The 24,616-nt window shown below is 44.0% G+C and overlaps 1 protein-coding gene across 1 annotated transcript; it reads left to right on the top strand.

Annotated features, from left to right (window-relative positions):
• The first annotated feature begins 205 nt into the window (after positions 1-205).
• TXNDC5 (thioredoxin domain containing 5) lies at positions 206-23,473 on the top strand. Its single transcript, XM_019666553.1, has 10 exons — positions 206-224; positions 3,036-3,185; positions 7,770-7,875; positions 11,782-11,878; positions 14,317-14,432; positions 16,450-16,536; positions 17,167-17,310; positions 20,209-20,294; positions 21,811-21,940; positions 23,065-23,473. Exons 2-10 carry the CDS (start codon positions 3,097-3,099, stop codon positions 23,185-23,187), a joined length of 978 nt encoding a protein of 325 aa, XP_019522098.1. The 5' UTR covers positions 206-224; positions 3,036-3,096; the 3' UTR covers positions 23,188-23,473.
• Positions 23,474-24,616: the final 1,143 nt, after the last annotated feature.

Below are 24,616 nucleotides of genomic sequence, written 5' to 3'. Positions count from 1 at the left end.
CCCTCACCTCACGGCTGACCTCCGGCATCTCCTCCCCTCCGATCCGTTGAGGCTTGCTCATCTGGAAATTGAGGTGGCAGAAGCCGCTACATTGAACAGACGTACTTCCTGCCGTGGTTCTGGGGTGGGGGCATCGGTATGTGCCTCCCGTCCAACTCCAGAGATCCCTGCCCTGAGAGAGAATTGCCCTAGTGAAGGACTTCCTGCCGTTCACGCGAGCTCAGGTAGTGCTTTCCTTCCAGGGCCTAGCTACCCCCAATGAAGGGATATTCTCATGGGACAGCAGCAAGCTAGTGTTAGGGCACAAGGCAGTTTACAGGCTTATTGCAGAATTTGGCCTCCTTCCCTGGTGCAGGGGAGAGGCTCATTGAGATGTGGGGAAAGGCATATAGGAAGGAATAGAGAGAAGATGCCTAAGAAAACGACCTATTCAGAAAATGTGCTGACGGACGTTGGAGGAAACTTCTCTCTTTCTCCCCATGTTCCTACTATTACTGTATTTCAGTTCATTTGGAGTTACATTAATTTTGGGGGAGCTATTCTGGGTCACAGCTATCATGTATTAACAATGTATGGGATACATTATGTTTCAAGTTCCTGAGAACCAACTGACTTGAATTTTTAGAACCACCAGTGGTATAGAAAATACTTTGTAGTGTAAAATAATTATTCAATATTAATAGTTACTCAGGGAAGGAGTATTCTCAGAGTAACTATTCAATAGTGTTTAAATATATTACTTAATTGGAGCCTATTCCAGTGGAATAAATCTGTTTGTGGATTTTCTTTTTTCTTTTTCTTTTTTAAAGAAAAACTGACATGTAGACGTAGTAAGTCCATGCAGTTTTAATTTTGGAGTCTCCGTACTGCTCACCAGCTGGATCTAGACTGAGGGAGGGAGCAGGCTGACAAATTTGAGCCCTTGGCATTAAGTTAATTCCTTTTTCATTGTATGTGGCTTATCGACTTTTGGGTGGATGCTTCCAGGAAAAGTAACTTTTAAAGTTTTTATTTGTTTGCTTCTGAACAGTCTACTACAAAATATTTAAATAGAGATGTGTGGGTTTCTATGATGGCATTTAAAAGTTAGACTTTCACAGCAGATTGGAACTCAGAATGTGCTGTGGGTTGCCCCCTCCCCTGTCTCTCTCCAGTCTCTCTGGAATATTGGAAGCCCCACATGTGATTTGGGGCCAGGGCTATCATGTAACGAAAACATTGATCTGTGTATCTCTGCTCGGAACTTGGCATATGTGGGGGTGTCCTACTGCTGTAGATTTTGTGCCAACATCTTCTCTGTGGACAGTTTGCAGGTTCCACTGAACTTGGTGGTGACAATGAGGTCAAGGTTGGGGCCGCCTCCTTGGGAGGACCAGGTAGCTTTGCTCAGTAGAGCAAAAGCTCCCCATGGCCACAGGCTGCCTTCTGAATGCAGCTGCTGTCTCAGAGGTTTGTGCGGTAGCCATAAGGGTCCCAAACCAGAAGTGCCGATGACGTGGAACCTATGGATCCATCACTGAGAAGTTGCCAAACACTCAGTACATGCCAAGCATGTGCTAGATACTGGGAACACAGTTGTGAAAAGGACAGTGCTGTGTTCTTGGCCCTTGTACCACATATACTTAAATATAACACTGGTGTGCTCTCACAGTTACGTTTCAGAGAAGAGAGAATCATGTTGCACTTGATGGAGCCTCTTAGAAAGCAGGGATTCTCTTGGCTGGCCAAGAAAGTGCTGCTTAGGGAAGACATATTTGCTGGAGGCAGACTTTCAGTGCTACCTTTAGATGCTTATTATTGATGTCATCTGTCAGGAAAAAAAAAGAGGCAAAGAGATTTCATTGAGAAATTATTTTTAAGATGAACTCACAATTATAAGTGTGGGGTGTTCTTATAAGCAACGTGTTAAAGGTCACTTTACAAAGTAATATAGCAAGTAGTTACATTGTAGACATCATGGATACACACTTAGCAGGTGAATGAGGGAAAAAAAAAACAGAAACAAAATGCCTGTGCCATAATATGTGACTGTACTTGAAGCTTGAGATAAAGTTTCCAGTATTGGCTCTTACAGAATTCAAATATGGCACTGCACACAGCTGACAGTTAAAGACGATGATCAGCTATGAGGCTCAGAAAGTAGCTTTAGTTGATGGGAAACATGCTGACGCTGTCAAGAAATGTGAGAAGTAGCAAGAAGCAATAATTTTAAGTTAACATACCATTTTAAATAATAGGTGACTTAAAAATATCTGTGTGTAGTTAAATTCATACGATGGATATTATAAGTATACATTTGATGATCTCAAATGTAGAAGTTTGAGTGGCCACAAACTTTTTTTAAGCTTCTCATTGGAGAAAATGCAGAATTGATTTAATTTTGAGGTTGCCTTGCATTTGCAGACACTCGTTTATATGTTAGAAGAGACCAGACTAAATAATAAAGGAGCAGTTATATAGCAAGAAGTGCTAAGCTGCTGCAGTAGAGGGGGAGCAAGTTTGCTTTCCAGAAAAGACAAGAATGGGCACCAAACAGCTGGGGGAGTCAGGGCTGACTCCTTGGAGGAAGTGACACCCAAAGTAAACGTGAAGGGCAATAGGAGTTAGCCAGGTGAGTTTACAGAAGAAGTGTCAGAGAGAGTATGTACTGATTCCCAGGGCAAGCCAAGCTATGGCCCTTTCAGAAAACTACAAATACTGCAGTGTAGCTCACAGGTAGACTGCAAGGGAAGGAGGGCAGCTGGGGCATAGAGGTCAGGTGGGAGGTCAGCAGGGGCCAGATTGCGGAGGATCTGGCACAATACGTTGCTTGCTACCACAACGTTTGGATTTCATGTTGAGAACCATGCAGGGGCTTTCTGGAGTGTTGTAAGCAGGGGAGTGAGATTCTGTAATAATTGTGAGCTAATCCATCTCTGCTGTGGTGTAAAGAAAGAATCAGAGAGCCCCACAGCCCTGTGGAAATGGCTGAAGAGGTGGGTCAGGCCCCCTTTGCCCCGGCACTCACTATGCTTGTTCCTCTCACCTTGTTACAGGTGTGGGCACTGCCAACGGCTGCAGCCTACTTGGAACGACCTGGGAGACAAGTACAACAGCATGGAAGATGCCAAAGTCTACGTGGCTAAAGTGGACTGCACAGCCGACTCCGATGTGTGCTCTGCCCAGGGGGTGCGAGGATACCCCACGTAAGTGGGAAAGGCACGTGCCTCCCATGTCCTCCAGGTTTCCCTTGTCTTTGGGCCAGTTGCACTTGGCCCGAGAAAGTCCAAGTTACACTTGAGGTAACTTGCTTTATAGCTCAGAAGAGTGAGGAGTTCCTAAATGTAAGCGGCAGTCCCTGTTGTTAGGAAAAGGTAATACTTAACGCTACTAGATGTCTTTTCCTACCTTGTATAGAAAAACCCTTTAATTAATCAATCAGTATGGGGTTTTCCTGTTTACAAGAGCATGTGTTTACAGGACAAAAATGGCAGTCTTCATGAGGTCCTGTCAGGCTTTATTTTCCCAAGTACATTAGTACAATGAGCACAGACTTAGTCATCAATTTTAGCATGAATAATTTTTGGTCACTTTGTTATTCCTAACCATCCTCCCTCGAGTAATTTCCATGTGACTTGTACATGGCTGTTTCTGTTGGACAGAAAGGTAACAAAATGGAGTACAGCAGCTCTGACAAGTAGTCCTATTTACTCCCTTGACAGTTAAAAGAGTTTTGATTTTAAGAAATTTAAACTGGCTTAATAAACAAAAGAGGGGGCTAATTAGTAGGCTGTGGGAAAAGCTCTGAGACTCAGCTCCAAGGGTTTGGGGGTCTGTTTTTACTGAGTCTCCCTTAAGGGAGACTTAGCTTCCTGGCTCTGCAGCTCTCTGTTGCCGTGGTGGACTTGGGCTCCCCACCAACTGGCCCAGCTTGGATGGGCATTCATTCCAGGAACAGTCCTGTGGTCAGAGAGGCAGGGTCTTGTAGGAAGACAGCAGCCCCATTCAGACCACATGGCAAGTGCTGGAGTGAAGAACGCTTCTCCTAAAAAGGGAAGATGCTGTTTCCAGAAGGATGGGAGAGGGGTCGGTCACTGCTGTGCCTGAAATACTTGTCAGATTGATGAACTAAGTAAATTCTATATAAAACCTGAGCTTATCTTCAAACCTGAGAGTCAACATGGAAAAGTGGAAGGAACTCTGGGCTGGAACCTGGAAGCCAGAATGTGCACCCCAGCTCTACCATCTACTTATCATGCAGCTCTGGCCACACTATTTAACCTCTAAGTCTAAAGTAGGATGCTGATACCTACTCCACCTCCCATAACATTGTTATATGAAATACCAGTGCAAACGCCGATCTGAGCATACCCAGTTAATGTTAGGTTTCTCCTAACATTTGGAAATTTGGCATTTCCATAAAGGACTCTGGAACTCTTCGTCTTTGGTGAATGCTTGCCAATCCAAGTGTCATAATTGAAGTCTACATCAAGTCAGGTCAATAGAGATAATATTTCCCACTACATGTACCTACCTAAAAGGCATCGCTGTCTATGCTTCGTAGCATTGCTTTTAAAGTAAACTCCACTTGGAGGGAGACTGTCCCAAAGAAGCCGCCAGGGAGTGGTTGGAACAGAGGAGGAGATGGGTGCTTACCTGTTGAGAGCCTATTACTTTAAGGTACAGGGGTAACAGAGATAGTTGGGTGGTTGGCTGTGGTGTCCACTCTGAAACAGCTGGCCATCTGCGGCCACGTGGCCGTTTACAGCACAAATCATGCCACAGAGAAGGCGAAACAACGGGAACTGTAGTGGGACTAAGAGGGCAGATGTTAGGGGGCAACAGAGGAAAGTCGAGGATTCCACCTGGACCTGGTCAGACGAGCTATCTGGTTGCAACCCCATAGATGCTACTCATAGATGTTAAAAGATCCGTGTCTTGATTTTTATTTAGAAGATACGGTCTCCCCAAGAAAATCATACACTGGTTTTATGTTGTAAAAACAACCACTGAACGTGGTGTGGGGAGGAACCTCCATGACCATGACAGCCCTGCACAAGCCCAATCAGAGGTTATTTTCATTGAATTCAGGAAGCAGAATGTGCTGCATACAATGTAGTCACGTTAGGGCATTCATAGAGTTACCTATGTGAGATTTTACTCCCTCTAAAACAGTACCCGTCTTACAGAGACGTTGCAAGGCCTGAGTCAGATAATGAACATAAAAGTGCCTGAGCACAGGGTGTGTGTCAGTATGTCTGCTTTTATGTCATTCTTCCTCAGGAGAGGATTGGAGAGGGAGAGCATTGGGGTTCCCATGACCCTAGAGATGGCTGACTGTGCTCAGGAAAATATTTTAGGTTTTCCTGTTGAGCCAGAAAATGATCTTGATCATCTGGGAATGCGTGAGCAGGGGCAGGGCTGAAGGAGCTTTCCTAGGGCTGCCGTAACAAAGTGCCACAAAGCGGCTGGCTGACAAGAACAGAAATTTATTCTTATAGTTATGGTGGCCAGAAGCCCAAAATCAAGGCATCAGCAGGGCTATGCTGTCTGAAACCTGTTGAGGAATCCTTCCTTGCCTTTTCCCAGCTTTCTGCGGTTTGCTGGCAATCTTTGACTTATAGATGGTTACTCCAGTCCTCCATCTTCATGTGGCCTTCTCCCTGTGTTCGTGCCTGTCTCCATGTCCGAATTTCCCCTTTCTGTAAGAACATCAGTCATATTGACTACAAGGGTCTACTCTATGAACCTCATTTTAACTTGCTTATCTCTATAAAGATCCTATTGCTAAACAAGGTTACATTCTCAGGTACTTTGGGTTAGGACTTCAACAGATCTGTTTTGGGGGACACAGTTCAACCCATAACATCATCTCATCTATTATAGTAGAACTTTTGTCACACTGTTTTCCAGAGTGACCCATAAGTCGGGGTTTTCTCCCCTGCAGTCTCCTTGAGAAAGAAATGGATCACTCAGAAAACCCAAATGCCCATGTGGAAGTTTGGTAATAGCAGGAACATTTGGAGCTGTACTTTCGGTTTGTATCTCGTGGCCTTTATCACCTTCATCTCCATCTACAGTGAGAATTGAAGTCAGACAGAAAAGTCTGTAAAGGAAGCTCTGATTCTATCCGTAGGCTCTTTGAACTTAAGGAAGAATCTCAGACTTAAGCAGGTGGAAAGATTTTCAAGCCAATAGGAAGAGATTTTTAAAAAATCGTTTATTTTTGTTTTGCTCAAAGCACACCAAATTAGAAAAAAATATCCCATGTTAGATTTTATTGATTTTTAAAGTTAGCGAAGAAATGGGGAATGAGTTTGACAATGCATTGTCCTTTCTGATATTTTGAGGATCCACTTATTTTCTGTCCTGAAGCTCTTTGGGGGAGGGAGGCACTTGAGAGAGCAAAGGGAAGTAGAAAAGCACCTTCTAGTTCTCTGAGCAAAGCACACATTTCCAGAGCTTCCGGGGGCAGGGTGCAGGCATTCATAACGTGAGATCACACTTTGGAGTTGCTTAAAATGTGAAACTTCATGACATTACAGGTGCACTGGCCAAATCTAGTTAGATTTTGGCTTTGTGTTACGGTTATAAAAGTACGAGCTACTGAGGAAGCGTGGCATATGCGTGTATTCTGTATTGGAGGCACATAGGGACATCGCCTAAGGCCATCACAGGATTTTAGCTTCTGGGTGAGGCCAGTAAGCCCATTTTAATTTAAATATCTGCTCCAGCTAATGTGTTGGTTTTCTCATATAGCCATGAAACGTCATTTTAAGGCATTGGGAGACTTATCTTTTCAAACCCACAGTTCTGATTTCTGCATATCTTGACTTCTTACACACTGACACTGCACATTGGGCTTCTACTAAGAAACTCCAGGTACATGCTGTAGAAGTATTAGGGGTATTTTAGACAAGTAGGCTTGCCAAAGAAAAGCTTGTGTGTGTTTCTTCTTTTTCTGTCAATAGCTGCACTTCCCCCATCCATCCTTGACACCTTCTGTTCTATCAATAGAAGAATTAATCCCCCCATGTCCATCCTTGACACCTTCTATTAAATTTTATCACTAGCATGTTTTTCCATTACCAGTGGAATGATACAGGATCTGGAAGCATTACTTTCAGCCTCTGGGTACATCTTTTGCTCACCTTTAAAGGAATGCTCTGTGTTCTATCTTCAGAGGCTAATATATGTAGAAAAAAGAAGAGATTCCTTCTTAGTAGGGAAGTGAATAGACTGTATCAACCAATGTCAAGGTCATTATTATAGTTGGAGACTTGAATCTCACACTACCTAGATGTTCATGCGTTGTAAGAGTCCAGTAGCTGACATGGTAGACTGAAAATACATTTATTGCAAAACAATGCTATTTCTACTACAGCTCTAATTTTAATAAAAGAAGAACATAAGAACTACTGAAGCCTGGGAAGGATACTAACAGGGAAAAGCTTGCGAGTTCTACACAACTGAACACTTGTAGCTTGGGGTTTAGGTCACAGTGTTAGGCTTGATGTATTCACCTCAGCTTTATTTTTTTTTTGAATAAAATATGACATTTTTCAGTTTAGGACTAAGTGAATACGTTATCTCCTAGAATATTATTTTTCTTTCTTTTTCAAGTTTTATCAGAGAGTGGCAGATAGGTGCCTGGCTGTAGCCCACTGATAACTAATTTTCTGATTGCTTCACTAAATGAGTTTGCTCCTTGATAAGACAGTACTCTCTACTCAGAGCTGTTTGAAGGGCTTTAAAAATGTGCTCTGTCTAATCCTTTGTTACCCTTTCAGCTTGAAGTTTTTCAAGCCTGGCCAGGAAGCTGTGAAGTACCAAGGTCCCCGGGACTTCCAGGCCCTGGAAAACTGGATGCTACAGACGCTGAACGAGGAACCTGCCGTGAGTGCACAGAGGGCCGTCCTCCCTCTCTTCCTTCTGACGTTTTTGGGTAACAGAGAGGCCAGTTAAGGGGAACGTTAAGGCTGCCATTTTAAGGCTGCTTTTTATTTTTTTAGAACTCATTGATAACGTAAGTAAAGATTAACTTTTTTTTTCTTCTCAGTTTTTTATTGTGGTAAAATAACATAAAATTTACCGTCTTCACCATTTTTAAGTGTACAATTCAGTGGCGTTAAATACATTCATAATGTTGTACAACCATCACCACCATCCATTTCCAGAACTCTTTTCATCTCTAAAGCTGAAACTCTGTCCCATTAAATACTAACTCCCCCCTCCCTCTGTCCCCGGCCCCTCCCCCACCCCTGGCAATCACCGTTCTACTTTTCCGTGTCAATGAATTTAGCTACTCTAAGTACCTTATGTACGTGGAGAAGGTTAACTTTTTAAAAACTTTTTATTATGGAAATATTCAAACATACACAAAAGTAGAAGAGTCTAATGTTTGATGTATAAGCGATGAGAAGGAGTATCATGTAGATGGTGCCTTCAACAATTATCCCCATTTGCCAACTTTGATTTGTCTTACCTGCCTCCCTATCCTTGTTAGGCTACTGTCAGTGCTTATGGCATGTCATTTGTAAATATTAGAGTATACATCTCACAGATAAGCACGTGGTACTTTTTAACATAACCTCTGTGCCACTCTCATGTGGAATATAATTAATAATAATTCCTTAGCATTAGAGATTGACTTTCGGCCACCTGGGGTCAGGGCCAGGCCTTGGACAGAATTTGCAGCCCGGGCCAGCTTTGGCCCTTCCCGCCTCTCCCAGCTACCAGCTCTCTCTTGTTCCCACTCACTGTACCCACCATGTGAGTCTCTCCTTTTCTTCTCATCCCTCAGTCCCTAACATCCTAACTGGCTTTGCTGATAACATAATACTCTTAACATTTTAGTGTCTTAATGTTCCTCCCTATACTAAGGCTACTATCAGGAAATTGTGGAAACTGTGATTTCTGAGATATTTTTAAAAACATAGCTATGTATAGAATGTTACTAAGAAAAATTTATAATCCTCTCCCTCCCCATTTGATGTTAGGCGTATTTTCTTATAAATCATTACAATCGATCGTAAACCATTCATTAAGTGTCTCTTGATGTGTGGTGCTTTTGGATGAATGCTGAGTACTCAGTCCCACAGAGGCTCAGTTGGACTTTGAAGGTCTGTAGTGTCACAGTGGTGAGGGACCGGAGATGGCCAGTGTTCCCATGCTCTATGTTTCTGATGAAGTAGTAAGAGCATTTGAAGTCTGAATGCAATTTCAATTTAAACACTAAGGCTACTTTCTTGTATCAGGTAGGTGTTCCCAGATTTGAAGTTTCTTTGTGAATGACTGCAATCCCAGTGGTCTTTTAGGGGCTCAGCTGCTATTAGTGTCATTTTCCAGGGTGTCTGTGTGACAGCTCTCCCTCTAGGTGTCACAGCTGATCAGAAACCCAGCTGCTTTCTAAGTGCTACTGGTACCTCACATTTTAAAGTCTATAAGGTCATGGTGAAGAATGTTGGAATATGGCGTTGAATAAGCATTGACCAGAGACTTCTCTAATTTTAGATAACGGAAAGGCACAAACCTCTCAGTAAATTTGCATCTCTGTCATGGCAAGAGAGCTGGAGGAGCAGGTGTAACTTTCATATAAATTTAAACTTCAAATTGTTTCCTTTGTGAAAGTGTTCTCTGATGGGAAGAAGCTGATTTTAAAGAGGCGTTAATAGCCTTAAAAAACTTTTAAAATAAACTTTCCACCAAAAAAGCCAGTCTTCTATGAAGACTTTATTCAAGAAACCAGCAGCCACTATTAGGATGGCCAAGAAACTGCATCTCGTGGGCCAGCTTCTCTTTAGGGAAGTGACAGCCCGAAGTGCAGGCTGGGAAGGACTGTGAGGCCAGGCCCAGGCTCAGCGCAGATGTCCTGAAGGACAGTGTCCTGTCCTTTACCACCTGAGAACTAGTTATCCACCAGCCACATCTTAGTGTCTCAGAGCAAAAGGTCTCGGATAATTGCTAGAAACAGTGACGATGTGCCTTACTGTAGAAAAGTTCAAATATTCAGACTTTATATTGTGAACTGAAAATTCTTTTCAATTTGAACTTTGGTGTCTACTGTAAGCAGAAGCGTTTTTAGAAAGTTCTTCATCTGTATTTATGCTTAAGTAACTTGATATATACATATTTATATTTAGACAGAATAAATTTAGATTTTTCTCCCTAGCGTTATGACAATATTAAAGAAACTCAAAGAAAAGAAAACCTACCATTTCTTACATTCTACCCCAATTTTTATCTATGTTCGCATCTGTATTTTTTCTTAAACAGTTGTAATCATATAAACATAGTTCAATTCATTAATGATCTTTTTATATAGTTATATTGTTTCATATTGATATTTTATACCGGCACGTGTATTTGCTATAATTCAGCGCTTCTCTGTCAATGGATATTTAATTGTTTATAATTATTCCGTCATCAGAAGTGCTATAAGGAACATGTTTATCTTTGTAAAGGACATTTTTACTACTTTTGAGTGATGTTTTTAGAATATATTCCTAGACATAAAATTGCGAGGCAAAAAAAGAAAAAGAAGAAACGAGACCACTTTTATGGCTCTTGAGTGTACTGTCAGACTGCTTTCTTAAGAATCTAGAGTGTACCCCTTTCTATGATATACTGTGGTTTTCCCGTGATGGTGGGGACCGCTCTGATATCTGCCATAGAACACAGGAAGTGAGTGTCTCCTATGTGCCATAAATGACCATTCTAATACTGAAAGCCCTTGGAATATCTTATAACACATACGGTGTTTTGTTTCACCTTACTGGAACTCATTGACCACTCACTTAGCTGACATTCTCTTGGGCATCCTTTTGTGGGGTTGCTTTGTACTTTGAAAGTTTTGACAAGCCAGCAACAGAAAGGAAAAGTTCATGGTGCTTTATGCTTATAACTCTACAGCTTGAGCTCTCAGCACTTTTAAAGCTTTTAATGACTTAGCTTGGATATTCTTCTTAATAGAAATATGAACTGCCAGATAATACCCATGAGCAATACCCATGTGTCTATCAGAAAATGGTAATTCAGTGATCTTTTCTTCACCCCAGCTGTACTGGCCTCAAAAATTGAGAAATTTAGAATTGCGAAGTAACTATAGAGTTGTCTACATTGTTGTCCGCTCGGCCACTTCTTGTCCCTTCATCGTGTGTTTCTGTCCCAAACTTAGTCATGTGAGTTATGCTCTTTCATCACCTACTTTTCTCTTTTATCAGTCCTTCCAAGTTTTACCTTCCTTCACAGTTTGTGGATTTTTTTGTTTTTCCTTTTTACCATTCGTGGAAATAAAGGATGCCAGGCCCCCCTGTTCTCTCTGGTGGTTTCTTGTTCCCAGTGTACATTTTGCTACCTCTGTGCCTTTCCGTACTCCTTCCCGCAGAGCTAATCCATTAGGAATTTCAGTTTGTATTGTGTGTGAAATCTCAGAACGGGACCAAGTGCTAGTTTGGGGTGGACCTATCCTTCAGTTGGTCTGCTCTGGTTGGGTTTTGGGACAGCAAAGGACAGGTTGAAGTGGGGATGGCTGTCACCTGCTTTCCTCAAATGTCAGTCCTAGAACATTTGCTGAGGGGGAGGCTGGCGAAGTGCGTCTTAGGAAGCATTCAGAACACCATACAGAGTTGATTCCTGCCCTAGTCCTTCCTCAGCACACCAGCGTCCTACACAGGTTCGAGGTAGCCAGGGGAGGAAGGTTCTGGAGAAGGTTCTAGACAGACACAGGTCACCTCCTTGACAGGTTTTACTGTATCTGCACAGACAAACTCAGCGCCTGTTCTTTTTGTTTCTTCCTGTTAGACACCAGAGCCGGAAGCAGAACCGCCCAGAGCCCCTGAGCACAAGCAGGGGCTGTATGAGCTTTCAGCGAGCAACTTTGAGCTGCACGTCGCACAAGGTATGGCCATCACAGCGGTGTACACATCGTTCGTTACTCCTGGATTTGCTGGGCTTGTCCTTGCCAGCTGAGGGCTCATAGATAGCAGGATCTGTGGCACCGATTGTCAAGGGTTTCTCTCTTTAAGACCTGTTAGCATCACCATTTAATGCTCCTCCTCTTGGAAATTATTCTTCCTTTTGTCTCTCTCCTTATAGAAATGCTGGTTTTGATGCTAAGTTAAAGCTTTAGGTGTGAAAATTTGGAGCTCATAAATCACGAATGGGCACACTTAATTTGTACACTAGCTATACAGTGCATCCCTTGGATAAGAAAATGTTTGTGTATATTAATGCTCATCATATGCTATTGACCTGAGGCAGAAACAAAAGTTTTTCTTATCTGTTTAAACTAGAATTTAGTGGGACTATTAAAAGAACTACAGTACATGTTCTTTACACTTAAAATGTATTTTTAGACCACATCTCATCTTTTGAAAATGGTCTCCAAAATATCAAAATGTTCTATGTACAGTTTCCAATGTTAATAATATAAGTCCTCCTTTCTTCACACATTTCAGAAGAGTTGGCTCAGCAGTGAATGACTTGAAAGCAAATTCAGCTTCCTTGCTGACCCGTTCTCAAATGCTACCATGGAGAGAAATCCTCCCATAAGACTGGTTGGAAATGTTGTGAAAAGGGGCTTAACGTTGTATCTGGCTTTGTAACTTCATGCCTGCTGGGAGTTGAAACCCCACCCCTCTCAATGTCCAAATAAGGCTTTCTGTACCACACTTAAACGGTCTAAATTTGTGATGCCTTCAACTGTTTTCATTAAAGGTGGTTATTTAATTTGTACCAGTGCTGTGACAGTGGGACTTCAAGGGGATGTCCCCTGCAAGGGATTCACTTTAACTTGAGACTGGCTTGGGCTCCCTGCAGGATGTGCTACCGAAATCACCTTGTTATAGACCATTCCCCACAGACAGGCCCAGCCTGGTCCCTTCCTAAACCAGTCACCCCTGAAGGGCAGTATTCTGGAGATGCTGCCTGTGACGCTCGCATCAGAAAGTGGCTTCCTGCTTTACAGTGTCCCCTTGATACTCTGATCGGCTCCTGGACATCCTGTATGTGCCTCACCACACACGGTTAGCCACAAAGCTGTCTGGAGAGACATACTGTCAGCCTTGCAGATCAGTGGCTAATCTTTTGAAGCAAGTTTTTCGACATTTCCTTTAAACGCGTCATTGCCGTGGTGCTGAGGCTCCGCTGTGAGCATTGGCTTGGCAACGTTCTGCTCTGAGCCCGAGTCCCATTTTGGCGTTCTTTGGTTAGTTCTCTCCCTGGCCACAGCCCGTTTTCAGCTTGGTCTCAGCCTGACATCTTTGAGGCCCCAGGCTGGTCAAGGTAGAGCAGCCTAGAAAAAAATCTTTCAAGTCCAAATAATGATATTTGAAGGTTTGGGTTTTTTCCTCCTAGACAAAGGAGTAATATCCAGTTTTTTAAACCTTTTATTTTATTGTGAAATAAAACACCGATACAGAAAGCAAACGTATTGCTCAGTGAATCGTTAAAAAGCAGTCACCCTGTAACCATTGTCCAGTTCAAGGAAAAAAACTGCCAGCATCCCCATATCCTATCCCAGTCACAGCCCCCTGAGGGGGCGCTGTCCTGACTTTTATGGAAACCACTCCTTGCTTTTCTTTATGGTTTAACCACTCAAGTGTGAGTTCCTACACAGTGTAGTTTAGTTTGGCCTTTTTTTAGTCTCTCTCTCTTAAGTCTGTTTTATCTACATGTACCCCCAGCATCTCTCTTCCTCACATTCTGTTTGCTGAGCACGCAGGTGGTTTGACCTGCAGTTGCCCAGTGTGGACTTCGCTGGGTATATCCCCCTGGTGTGGTTTCACATGTCCCTGGTTTTTCTCTTTCCTGTGAACTGAACTTGGCTTGAGAGACATTATCGGTTTCTGTTGGATGTTTTTGGGTGGTTTGGGCAAGACTTCATAGCTGTTGAAGTCTCCTTGTGATGCCAGCAGCCACAGCAGTCACTGCCTAGATCCGCGAATTCATTTGGGATGCCAAATGCTGCTATTCTAATTCAAGCATTTTTTCATCAAGAGTAGTTTGCCCTTGTTTCTCACTTGGTTATCCAATAGTACAGTTCATATGGGAAAGACAGGATAAATGCCTGATTCTTTCCCTTTGTTGCCAGTTTTCCAAATAATGAGTTGGTTCCCTGTTGTCCTCCAAAGATGACACATTGCTTATTATTTTGAGGGTCGTTATGAACTCACGGACATTGACATTTTTGATGGAGAGTCACTGACCAGTAAAAGGGTTCATACTGAAAAGTGAGCTTTGCAAGAAGACAAAAATCGATGCTTCCGTTCGCTCTAGTCAGGTGTGATGTCAATTATGCTCCCTTTCCCCCTTGTCTACCTTGGCTTTCCACGGAAGGCGACCACTTTATCAAGTTCTTCGCTCCATGGTGTGGTCACTGCAAAGCTCTGGCTCCGACCTGGGAGCAGCTGGCTCTGGGCCTTGAACATTCCGGAACTGTCAAGATTGGCAAGGTAAGCGAAAGCCCTTATTAAACTGGAAATAGACTGCCTTTGGCTGGATTAATTAGCAGTGTAGCCCATTATTCATTCTGTGAGCAAAGTTGCAAACTTGATTTATTATTTCCATTTAGTGTGCCACTTGATAATTCATTTCACCTTCACAGATGGCAACCTGGTTTCAAGTGTGCTGGCTTTTCCACAGCCTAGAGATAAATTATGGCTTTGGCTCCTTGGTTTATTTTGAAGCAATGGCCAATTTTGAATTGGCAGCCCCTGAGCCCTTTCTGCAAAGATAGGAGGCAGAGGCTTAAGAGAGCGTTCACTGGACGTGCTTGGAGATCATCCACATTTGCTCTCACCCAGGAGCTCTTTCCTGAAGGACCCCTGGCTCCGTGCTCACACAGGCATGCAGAAGACCCTCCCCTGGTGAGCCCCCGCTCGCCCTGCTGCCTGGAATTCTTTCTAGCTTTCCCCACCTTATGTAGAGAAGCTAGAAGTGATGTCTGACAACTCCATTGTAACTGGATTTTCTGGAAATATCCAGAGCAGCTTTTGGGCCATCAAACACTTTTAATCTCATTCATCCTCTGGAACCCACCGGACATCCCTGCATTGGACTTCCTTTCATAAATATCTAATTTTCTACTTTGCCAGGGGGCTGATTTGTATACAGAGTAATGTGATGTGTCCAGGAACTCTAGTTAATAAGACGATTTGCCCAGCACGGTGAAATAGTCAAAAGCATAAATTTGAGAGTCAGATAGACCTGGCTGGCCAGCCCAGGGCCACTTCTCCACACCTCATTCTCCCCCTTTGTGAAACTGAGACAAGATCTAACTGTGGTGGTCAGAGGATAAAATGCTTAGCCTGGAGCTTGGCAGAGAGCAAATGGCTAGTACATTGTAATGGTTGTTAAGTGGATTTTTCACTGTTGTCTGCTAAACACTTTCAGTACTGTGTTCTAGTATATGTGTGTTATGGTTGTTAAGATTTTATATTTATTGAACATCTCGTGGAAGTCATCATAAAATAACCTTCTTGTCTTCCCCATTCCTTGTATCCTTACTTTAAGTTATTTTTTGAACTTTGATGGATGATTATTTTTAATTTATGTCAATAGAGGCTTCTAGTAGAACCAGGGATGAGCAGACACAGCCTAAAGAAGTGGGCTATGGCCCTTCATCTCTGGACAGCTCTGTGGCTGGGTTAGACTGGATCCTAAAAATGCCCTGCCCCCAGCCCCAAATCAGTTTGAAGCTTCCTGTGCTTCATTTTAACACTTGAACGGCTCTCTGACTTCAGTCTTACATGTTAGAATAACATTTCATCCTATTTTGTTGACGTAGTGAAAAATAACTTAGTCCCACATAGCTGATTTTAATGCCAATTGAAAAATCACAAAGGAAGCAGCGACTTAGGATCACATGTTTCATGAAAATGTTGAACAAGCAGAGTCTCATAAAGATTTCAGTGAAATAAAAAATCTGAAGCTCCGTGATAGTTGGTAAATTGAGTTTATAGAATTAAGAACATACTCTAATCTTAATTTGACGTCTTTTCAGTTTTCTCTTTATCATATATCAAGTACTCTTATTTAAAATGGACTGCTTGCTCATCCTTGATTTTAAAACTCCCATCAGCTTGAACATTTCTAAGTCAGCATCGTGACTGGTGTGGGTGTCCATCACCCACAGCCAGGCCTGCCTTCTCCAGATGTCAGGCGAGGCTTACCTTTTCCACCTGTTAACCTGCTCAAGGGACAATGTCACTTCTTAAAAATGGGCATGTTAAGTGAGCAAAAAGAAATCATGTGTCTAAAGTAAATCTTGCCAACCTGCTCCCTCATCTTAGGTGTATTTGGGGGTAGCTTTTTGAGGAAAAGTCTCTGCAGAAACTGCAGCCTGCTGGCAGAGATACTACCAGGAGCTTCAGAAATTTTGGTGTTTTTTTAAAAACTACTGAGTGCACAATAGTCCATTTTTATCCAGAAGGCTCACCAAGAAACTGGGAATGTGATCTTTCTTCATAGGTTGACTGTACACAGCATTACGAACTCTGTTCAGGAAACCAGGTTCGTGGCTATCCTACTCTCCTCTGGTTCCGAGATGGTAAAAAGGTACGTCTTCAGGTCTTAGTATTGCGACAAAACATTTCTCTTAACCACAGCGGGCTGAGTTGTCAAGTGGCTTAACAGCTGTGGCGAATTGCCTGTATGGATTGTTTGGGCTCTGGTTTAAAGGAACACATATAATGGAACAAAAATGTCTTTCTCTTAATTGATAAGATTTGGATAGTTGAGAAAAACTGTCAGTTGTTATAATATTTTGAAACCTTTCATTTGGTTCTAGTTGTCACTAGAACAACCCAAATCTACTAGGGTAACTGTTGTGATCACAACCTCCAAGAGAGGTTAATGCTTAGTCTTGGAAAGGTTCTCACTCCTTCCCTTCCAGCCCTGGCCAGTGGTCAGCTTCTCAGAATAGCTGAGTCAGCACCCGGCTTTTGTGACTTGTAGCTCTGCAGAAGGAAGGAGCTGTGAAGTTCTCTCACCAGAGCCAAAACGTTCGGTTTATAATCTCCGCCTTCCCATTTAAATCTGAGCATGCAGACATTGCACAGCTCTCACAACCATCTGGAGACGTCTGATGGGCGGTTTTACGTAGGGGAGTGGGGTGGGGAGATGTGAGTGATTCAGAAAACTTAAGCGTCCTAACTCAGCCTTTCTGTGTGGCCTCTATCTGGACAGACTGATCAGTACAAGGGAAAGCGGGATCTGGACTCGCTGAGAGAGTATGTGGAGTCTCAACTCCAGAGTGCAGAGGAGGGCACCCCGGAGACTGCCCAGGCCTCGGAGGCCCCCATGCTGGCTGCCGAGCCCAAGGCTGACAAGGTGGGTGTCCGCCGCAGCCCACCCACGGAACGCATTCTCCTCAAACGCTTGGCTACAGCTGATTTTTCAGCACAAAGCATTTCCTCCTTGTACATGCTTGGAAGGGGTAGATGTAAGCAAAAGCTTCTCTGAAATGGGGAAATAGGGTGTGCGACAAATCCTGAGAGTTTTGGTGTCAAAATGTCGAAATTCTTCCCTTTGGTTCAGGAAACACCGCACTTCAGGGTATGTGCTATGAAAGCTTGTCCGCTTGTCTCTTGGACCCCCATTTCTGTTCCTTTCCATAATGTGCTGCAATCTTTTTACTTTAACCTGTGGTCGAGACCCCAGAAAGATCTATAGCAGGCAGGATGTGCACATTGGAACTGAAAGGCAAATGGCTGTGGGATATTTAATTTGCTTAGGCAGTCTCTGGCTTACTGAGGTGTCGTCTTCATTCATTCAGTAGTGTAAGGTTTTAGATTCATTTGTTCTGGGATTATCAAGCCCTTGTTATGTTTCAGGCACTGTCCTAGGCCACCAGGAAGCAAAAATGAGACTGTTTTCCTGTCTGTGCAGAGTACTGGGTCCAGTGCGGAGACAGATGAGAATACACGCATGCAGATGTCGCAGGGGCTGTGATAAAGTGTGTGCAGGGCTGGTCACTGTTGCCTAGTGAGGTGGGGGCAGAGAGGCAGGGAGTGTCACTGAGGAGCTGGAAGATGAGGGTGTATTTGCTGGAGACACTGTGGGGAAGCTTGCCTCATGGAGGAAGAGCATGAGCAGCTGCTCTGCGGTGCGAACCAGCCAGGCATATCCGGGGCAGGGCCAGCCGTCGGCGGGAGAGCATGAGGTGACAGGGAGGACAAGGGTGTGGTGCAAGATGCCAGAGAGCAGGAGAGCTGGGTTGTAGAGGACTTTGTCGGCCAGCCAGTGGAGGGTTTCGGGCAGATTTGAATTTTAGAAAGATGACTGGCAGCAGCTTGTATGAAACAGATGGAAAACTGGTGTATTAGGTCATAAAAGATGTTGAGACACCCAAACTAAGTTCTGTGCCCGTGGGGATGGAGAGGAGAAAGCCAGCAAAGGAGTCCAGCTCGGTGGGCTCAGTTAAGATGGTGGGGACTGAGGTGACGCTCAGGGTTTTTGCATATCTGGTGGAGGATGGCAGCAAACATCAGATAAGGGCCAGGGAGGGAGAAGGTGATGAGTTCAGTTTTCAAGATGTGGATTTGTATCTGTGGTGGATATTTAGGTGGAGATGTCCAATGGACAGTTACCTATCAGTCTGGAGCAAAAGCAGGATGTCTGCACTAGATGAGGAGGTTTGTGTGTCTGCGGCTTTAGGTAGAAGACAACGCTGAAGCCATGGGTGAAAATGAGATTTGTATTCACATCAAGTCAAAATAATGTTTTCCCAGGAAAACAATGCTTGGATTTCCTCAGTAAGAACCTTAAGGCCTGTTTGTCCGCAGAATACTTACGTAGCTACTTCAGTTCACACAACTACACTTCATAGCATGCCAGGTTCTCATCTGGGACGTTGGGAAAACAGGGGCAGGCTGCCCTTGTTCCTGGGGGTGAGGGCAGAGAGCCAGGTGTGGCTGAATGCCTCCCAGTCCTTCTCTCACCCAGGAGAAATCATGACTGCTGGAGCCATTGCTCCCTGAGCCCAGTTCTTTAGAATTGGAAGGACCAGCCAATCCACCTATCCCATCCTCCCAGGGTAGGGGAGTAACGGCCTCCTCGCCCCCACAGCCCCTCCCTCAGTGGGACACTAACAGGTTGGGGACCGCCTGGGTGTTAGTTAAAAGTTGAAGTTTTGGTTTAAGGAGTAAACAAATGATCGTGTAGTTGTTATGACCACATATGTTAGAGGAGTGTGTGTGTCATGGTGGTTATGAAGGTCATCCCAAATTGAGTATAATTACATGCTATGGATGTTTTCATCAAACACAGCACGGTTTCTATTTATAATGAAGTTTTCCACCATTAAGCGGGTCTTTCAGTGAGTGTGGCGGCATATTCCTGGACATAAAGAAAGATGGTAGTGTTCTCCAATGGCCCCTCAGCACACAGCACTTCTCAGTCACTGACATCTGTTACCTGATGCCAGACTCAGGTGGAGCAGCCCGGCTACGCTTAGCCACAGGATAAATCATCCCGACGCTTGCTCTCATGAGAGAATCACAGATGCATTTTTGGAGAAGCATATAGACATAATTCTGGAAAGAACTATCAAGATAGAAACACTTTAGAGCATACTGCCTATGGCACCTTTCCCTACATTCTCCAGCCAGAGCTGAGATGAGCAGTGTTTACATTTACTTTGAATTTAAAAATGGAAAGAAGCCTGGTGTATGTAAAATCACATCATTCCCTGTGCTTTTGTGACATCTTGTAAGATCCTTGTGTGACATAGAGAAGGGAATTTTTATGAGTCCATATGTGAGCGTGGTAGAGTCTGAGAGGAGCCACATATGTACAGACGTCAGGAGGGTCAGTAGTGGCTGTTTGGACTCGCCGGCCAGTGTAGGAGGCACCGGCCCTGGGAGGTACAGATGTAAGCGCCGTCCGCCCACAGTGGCTGGTCCACACTACAGAGCCTTGAGGGTCAGCAGCTGCGCCTGAGCCCACCTGGGCTGCCGGGGGGCAGAACACTGGGCTGCGCCCTGCCACCTCCTCACAGCATCCCCCGGGCTCAGCACCCATGGGACCTGTGATGAGTCTCTGCCCTTCAGAGGCCACTGCTCTGCCCTTTTGTGTAGCTTGTGAAATGCAAGTTGTGTAGGTACTTTGTGTGACCTTGGGGCATGCATAACAGCATTTAAAACAATTCATATTTCTGCAGTCCCAAAGCATGGCCCCATCCACTCTGCTCTAAGTGATGTGTTTGAATTGTGGCTTTTCCCTCCCCAGAAGGGCACTGTGTTGGCACTCACAGAAAATAACTTCGATGACACCGTTGCAGAAGGAATAACCTTCATCAAGTTTTATGCTCCATGGTGAGTGGTTCTTTATTTAGAAACTACTTTGTCCCAGTGTGCTTCAGTCCCATCATGTTTTTCAGCTCATTAGCCAATCCTGCGGGCTCAGTGTTGGGCAGATAGTACATTGACACGTAGGTTATATGTAGGAAATAAGGAAACGTTAGTGTTATGCTCACATTCAGATACGTTCAAGTTTGGCGGTATTAATAAACAGTTATTTAGGAGAATGAGGTTAATTTATTTTAAACTTCAGTCTGCTTTGAAGAAGGCAATAATAGCGGAGAATTATGATAGCCATACAAAACTTAAGTTTTGTGGTATCTGTGTCCTTTTCTGAATAGATTGCCTTTTTGGTGAATTAAACCATGAGCATCATGATGGAGCTTTGCTCTCTAGTCTCTTAGATGTTATGGAGAAATCCAGGCGAGCTCAGCTTCGTTAGAGCCCTTCCACATGATACCCAGTTACCTGCACCTCCTGCCACTTGGTCTTCAGGGCCCGAGCAGAGACGGACTGGATGCACGTGGCTTGAGACCAAGGCAACCTGAAGCAGTGGGAAGACGAGAGGGCCCCAGATGTCCTGTGAACTACTGTAACTCGGTGTGCTTTAATTCCTTAGAACTTCAGTTTCCTCAGCTGGAAAATGGAAGAACACTTTGTCTCCACAAGTGAAACAGTCCACATGGGAAAGCAGAGTGCTGAGGACAGTGTTAGATTCTGTATCTGAATGTGAGCAAGGAAGGTTACCACGTGTCATTTTTGCTCTTTAATTTGTTTCATGTCAGATAGTCATGAGAAACTATAATAGCAGAGAAAAAAAGTTAATGAGCACATGACTCATATGAGTTGTGCAGTTTCAGTTCTTAAAGAATAGGAACACTAGTAAATAATGCCTTTAGAACTATTATTTTCTATTTTTTTTAAAAAACCTAAAGCTGTATGGATCAAGTTTGAAGACAGAAAGACCCCTTTTACTGAAGGGGAACAGTTCACGTAGTGGGGAGAGTCAGAAAAAGGACACAGTGCCGGGTGGAGGGGATGGTTTGAATGAAACGTCGTCACGGCCTCGTGCTCACACCAAATCAGTGAGGCTTCAGGGGAGCTGAATTGTTGTTTGGAAATGTTGAGACCATGAACAGTCGGATCTAAAATGTTTCTGGCACTCAAGTGATTTTTTTTTTTAATGTTCGTAGTCTGTTTTGTTTCCTGTTCATGGTGCATTCATGAACCAGTTAGCCCAATTTACCATATCGTGGAAATGGTTTCAAAATCTAAGCCTGTTTTCAGACCCAGCTTGTTTCTATCAGGTTATCCAGAAGTACTTCAGGCTGACTTTGACTTCCTTCTTTGGGATGGGGGAGGAAAAGAAGCAGGAAAAGTCAGTGCCCCCAATGGGAGAATTTGATGTTTTAGAAATTTCTAGGCAATTGTTGACTTCTATACGGAAAAACAAGGCTTGGCTTGGCAGCGAAATGTAGGTGAGTGAGCTCAACCCAAGAGTTCAACAAAGCTGTCATTGTTCTGTTTCTAGGTGTGGTCATTGTAAGAATCTGGCTCCTACTTGGGAAGAACTCTCTACAAAGGAATTCCCTGGTTTGGCAGAGGTCAAGATAGCTGAAGTGGACTGTACTGCTGAACGGAATATTTGCAGCAAGTACTCGGTGCGTACATAGGGATAAAAACATGGGGACTCTTAAGTATCGGGAGCAGATCGCCAGTGAAACTGTAATTTGGTATTATGGACTCAACCAAGATAACCCATGCTTGCCCTCAGCCCCTCAACAAAGCATGTTTTGTGTCCTTTTGAGGTGGTGTGTTTTTTGTTTTGTTTTTCATTTTAAAAAGCAAAAGAGTGCTCTCTCAAAGGAAAGTCTTTGTTCCTCTATCAGTATACACATTTCAATAGAGGTTTTTAGGCCTTGCCATCTGGGTACAAGGCTGGGCAGTCACTGAGAGTCCTGGCTGGAGAATGGGGTGCTACCTGCACAGACGTTCTCATTGACGGAACAGTCAGCTGGCTGTGGCCTTCATCGTAAACGCCTAATGGCTTCCTTTTTAGACAGAAACCAGCGTTCTAAAATATGATAGCTGATTAAAGGAAACATTGGAACATCAGCTTCCTCCTGAGGGGCCAGCCCAACAAGCCAGTCTTGTGCTTGGATTGTTCGCTTAACTCCTGCCTTCTTTTCACACTGTTAGCACCATTGGAGAGCCTATAAGATTTGTAACTTATTTTTTTCCTTTGTGTTATTTTCTTAAAACACTTTTGAGGCCTCTGAAGTTTTATTACCTCATCAGATTGAGAAGAGATGTAGCACAGACATCTTTTACTTACCATTTTTTTGTGTGCCTTAAAATCTTCAAAAGAGGTGAGTTGCAGCTGAAAAATGTATCTCCAGGAGGATCTCGCTACTATTCAATGGGCATCACCAGGGAGCTTGTCAGAAATGCAGAGTCTCAGGCCCCATGCCGACCTGCTGATCTGGAATACGCACCTTCACGAGATCCCCCAGTGGTCATATGCACAGGAAAGACTGAGAAGCTCCACTTCCGGGAAGGGGATCCCTGGGACACTAATCTTGATTGCAGTTTTGCATTGAAAAGTGAATAGTCCCAGGGCCCTGTTTTCTGAACTATGGGGTGGTTTTTTAAATGGTCTGTACATTTTCAAAACTTAACCATAGACTTTCCTGGCCGGAACTGGATTTTTTCTGGTCTTATTTAAGGAACAATTTGTGTGTGATTCAGACCACTGGTTTTCAAATTTTGAATTTTTTCTTTAAAGGTACGTGGCTATCCCACGCTGTTGCTTTTCCGTGGAGGGAAGAAAGTCAGTGAGCACAGCGGAGACAGAAACCTTGAGTCGCTGCACTACTTCGTTCTGCACCAGGCGAAGGATGAGCTGTGAAGACGCAGGTGGAGGCCTCCTGCCCGCTTCCTGGGCCCCACGTGCAGGAACCGAGTCCCGTGGGTATGGCTGAGTGTTCAGGAAGCTGGACATACTGACCTTGTGGTACCTTCTTGGTGTGTGTGTCTTCAGCCAGCACACTCTACAGACTCTTCATTAAATTTCTCTAAGTAAACATGACCCCCTGCAAACAATATTTTCAGTGGCAATCTGTCCCCTTTAACCTTCTCTTGGTGAAGTTTAAATGGTTTCCTTTGAGACTAAAATAGAGTTGAGGAAAATCAAATTGTTGGACTATTTTTGGTTCCTGAGTGTTTCTGGTAAAAGCATCATCCAAAGCATAATTTTTGAACTGCCCACGAGATCTGGAAAGGTGGCCTGTGGCAGTACTGATGTTCCTCTGACCTGAAGGTCACAATTGACTTATTAATAATGTGGTTGATCCGTGGCTTGGAGCAGATTTAAAACCCCGTACCTCTGGAAGATACCTTCATGGCCACTACTGGATTTTCTGTTTCTGTTACTCCTCTCATTGGGAGAGGTCTGCCACAGAAAGCAGTGGGACTTCTGACATGTGCCTGAGTAAGAGAACGCTGATGCCATAATCTTATGTGTGTGTTGATACTTGTCAAATCAGTTATTACTATTAAGAGATATTTCTGTTTCTTTCTCATGGATGAAAGATTTCAGTAGTTTTGTTAACATGAAGTCAGGGTTCATGTGAAGATTTTTAAGATTTAAAATCCATGTTTAAGTCCATGCTGAAGATTTGATATCTCCTGCGGAAAATGTGGGTATGGAAATTTCCACAAGACGTGTCCTGACATTAACTCACAGAAAGATTCTGGTCGTATTTGCCCCCGGGGGCAGGAGGGCTAGATGAGCTTTCCCTGGCGGGTGTCGGTCCGGCAGAACCCTGCAGCCCCACTTCGGGGCCCTAACTGGAAGCGGTTTAGATTCTGCTCCCAGTTACTCCTCTTAGAGGCTCACGGTACATCGTCGGCTTTCGCGGAGGTTGGCCCTCTACTGTATGAAGAGTGGGATTAACCAGACCTAAAGACCAAAGAATGAAGTAGGCAGGGCTGGGTTAGGGCTGCGGGAGGCCACGCCACCATCAGTGCTGGCATCCTTAGAATCCATGCCATCCTGGTGATCAGACCTTTCTGGAAAGAAGCAACCGCAGGACTGGCTTCCTTAAGACAGGTACCTGTATGTGCTCTGTTGTCAAGTTACTTCTTGTAACCCCTGGGTGTCCAGCACTCTTCACCCCCAAATCCATCCCCCACCCCCCACCCCGCCTGTGCTCGGGGGATCTAGTCACTTGGCACAAAGTCACTGGTGGTAAGGACCTTAGAAACAAGACCACTTCTGCTGCCTGCCACAGATGACAACAGAGCAGGATCTCGACCAGCCTCTGCCTTAAAGGAAA

The sequence above is a fragment of the Hipposideros armiger genome, unplaced genomic scaffold (assembly GCF_001890085.2).
Source record: "Hipposideros armiger isolate ML-2016 unplaced genomic scaffold, ASM189008v1 scaffold_474, whole genome shotgun sequence".
Classification (NCBI taxonomy): Eukaryota; Metazoa; Chordata; class Mammalia; order Chiroptera; family Hipposideridae; genus Hipposideros; species Hipposideros armiger.
The sequence above is the reverse complement of the archived record's forward strand: the minus strand, read 5'-3'. Positions and strand labels throughout refer to the sequence as shown.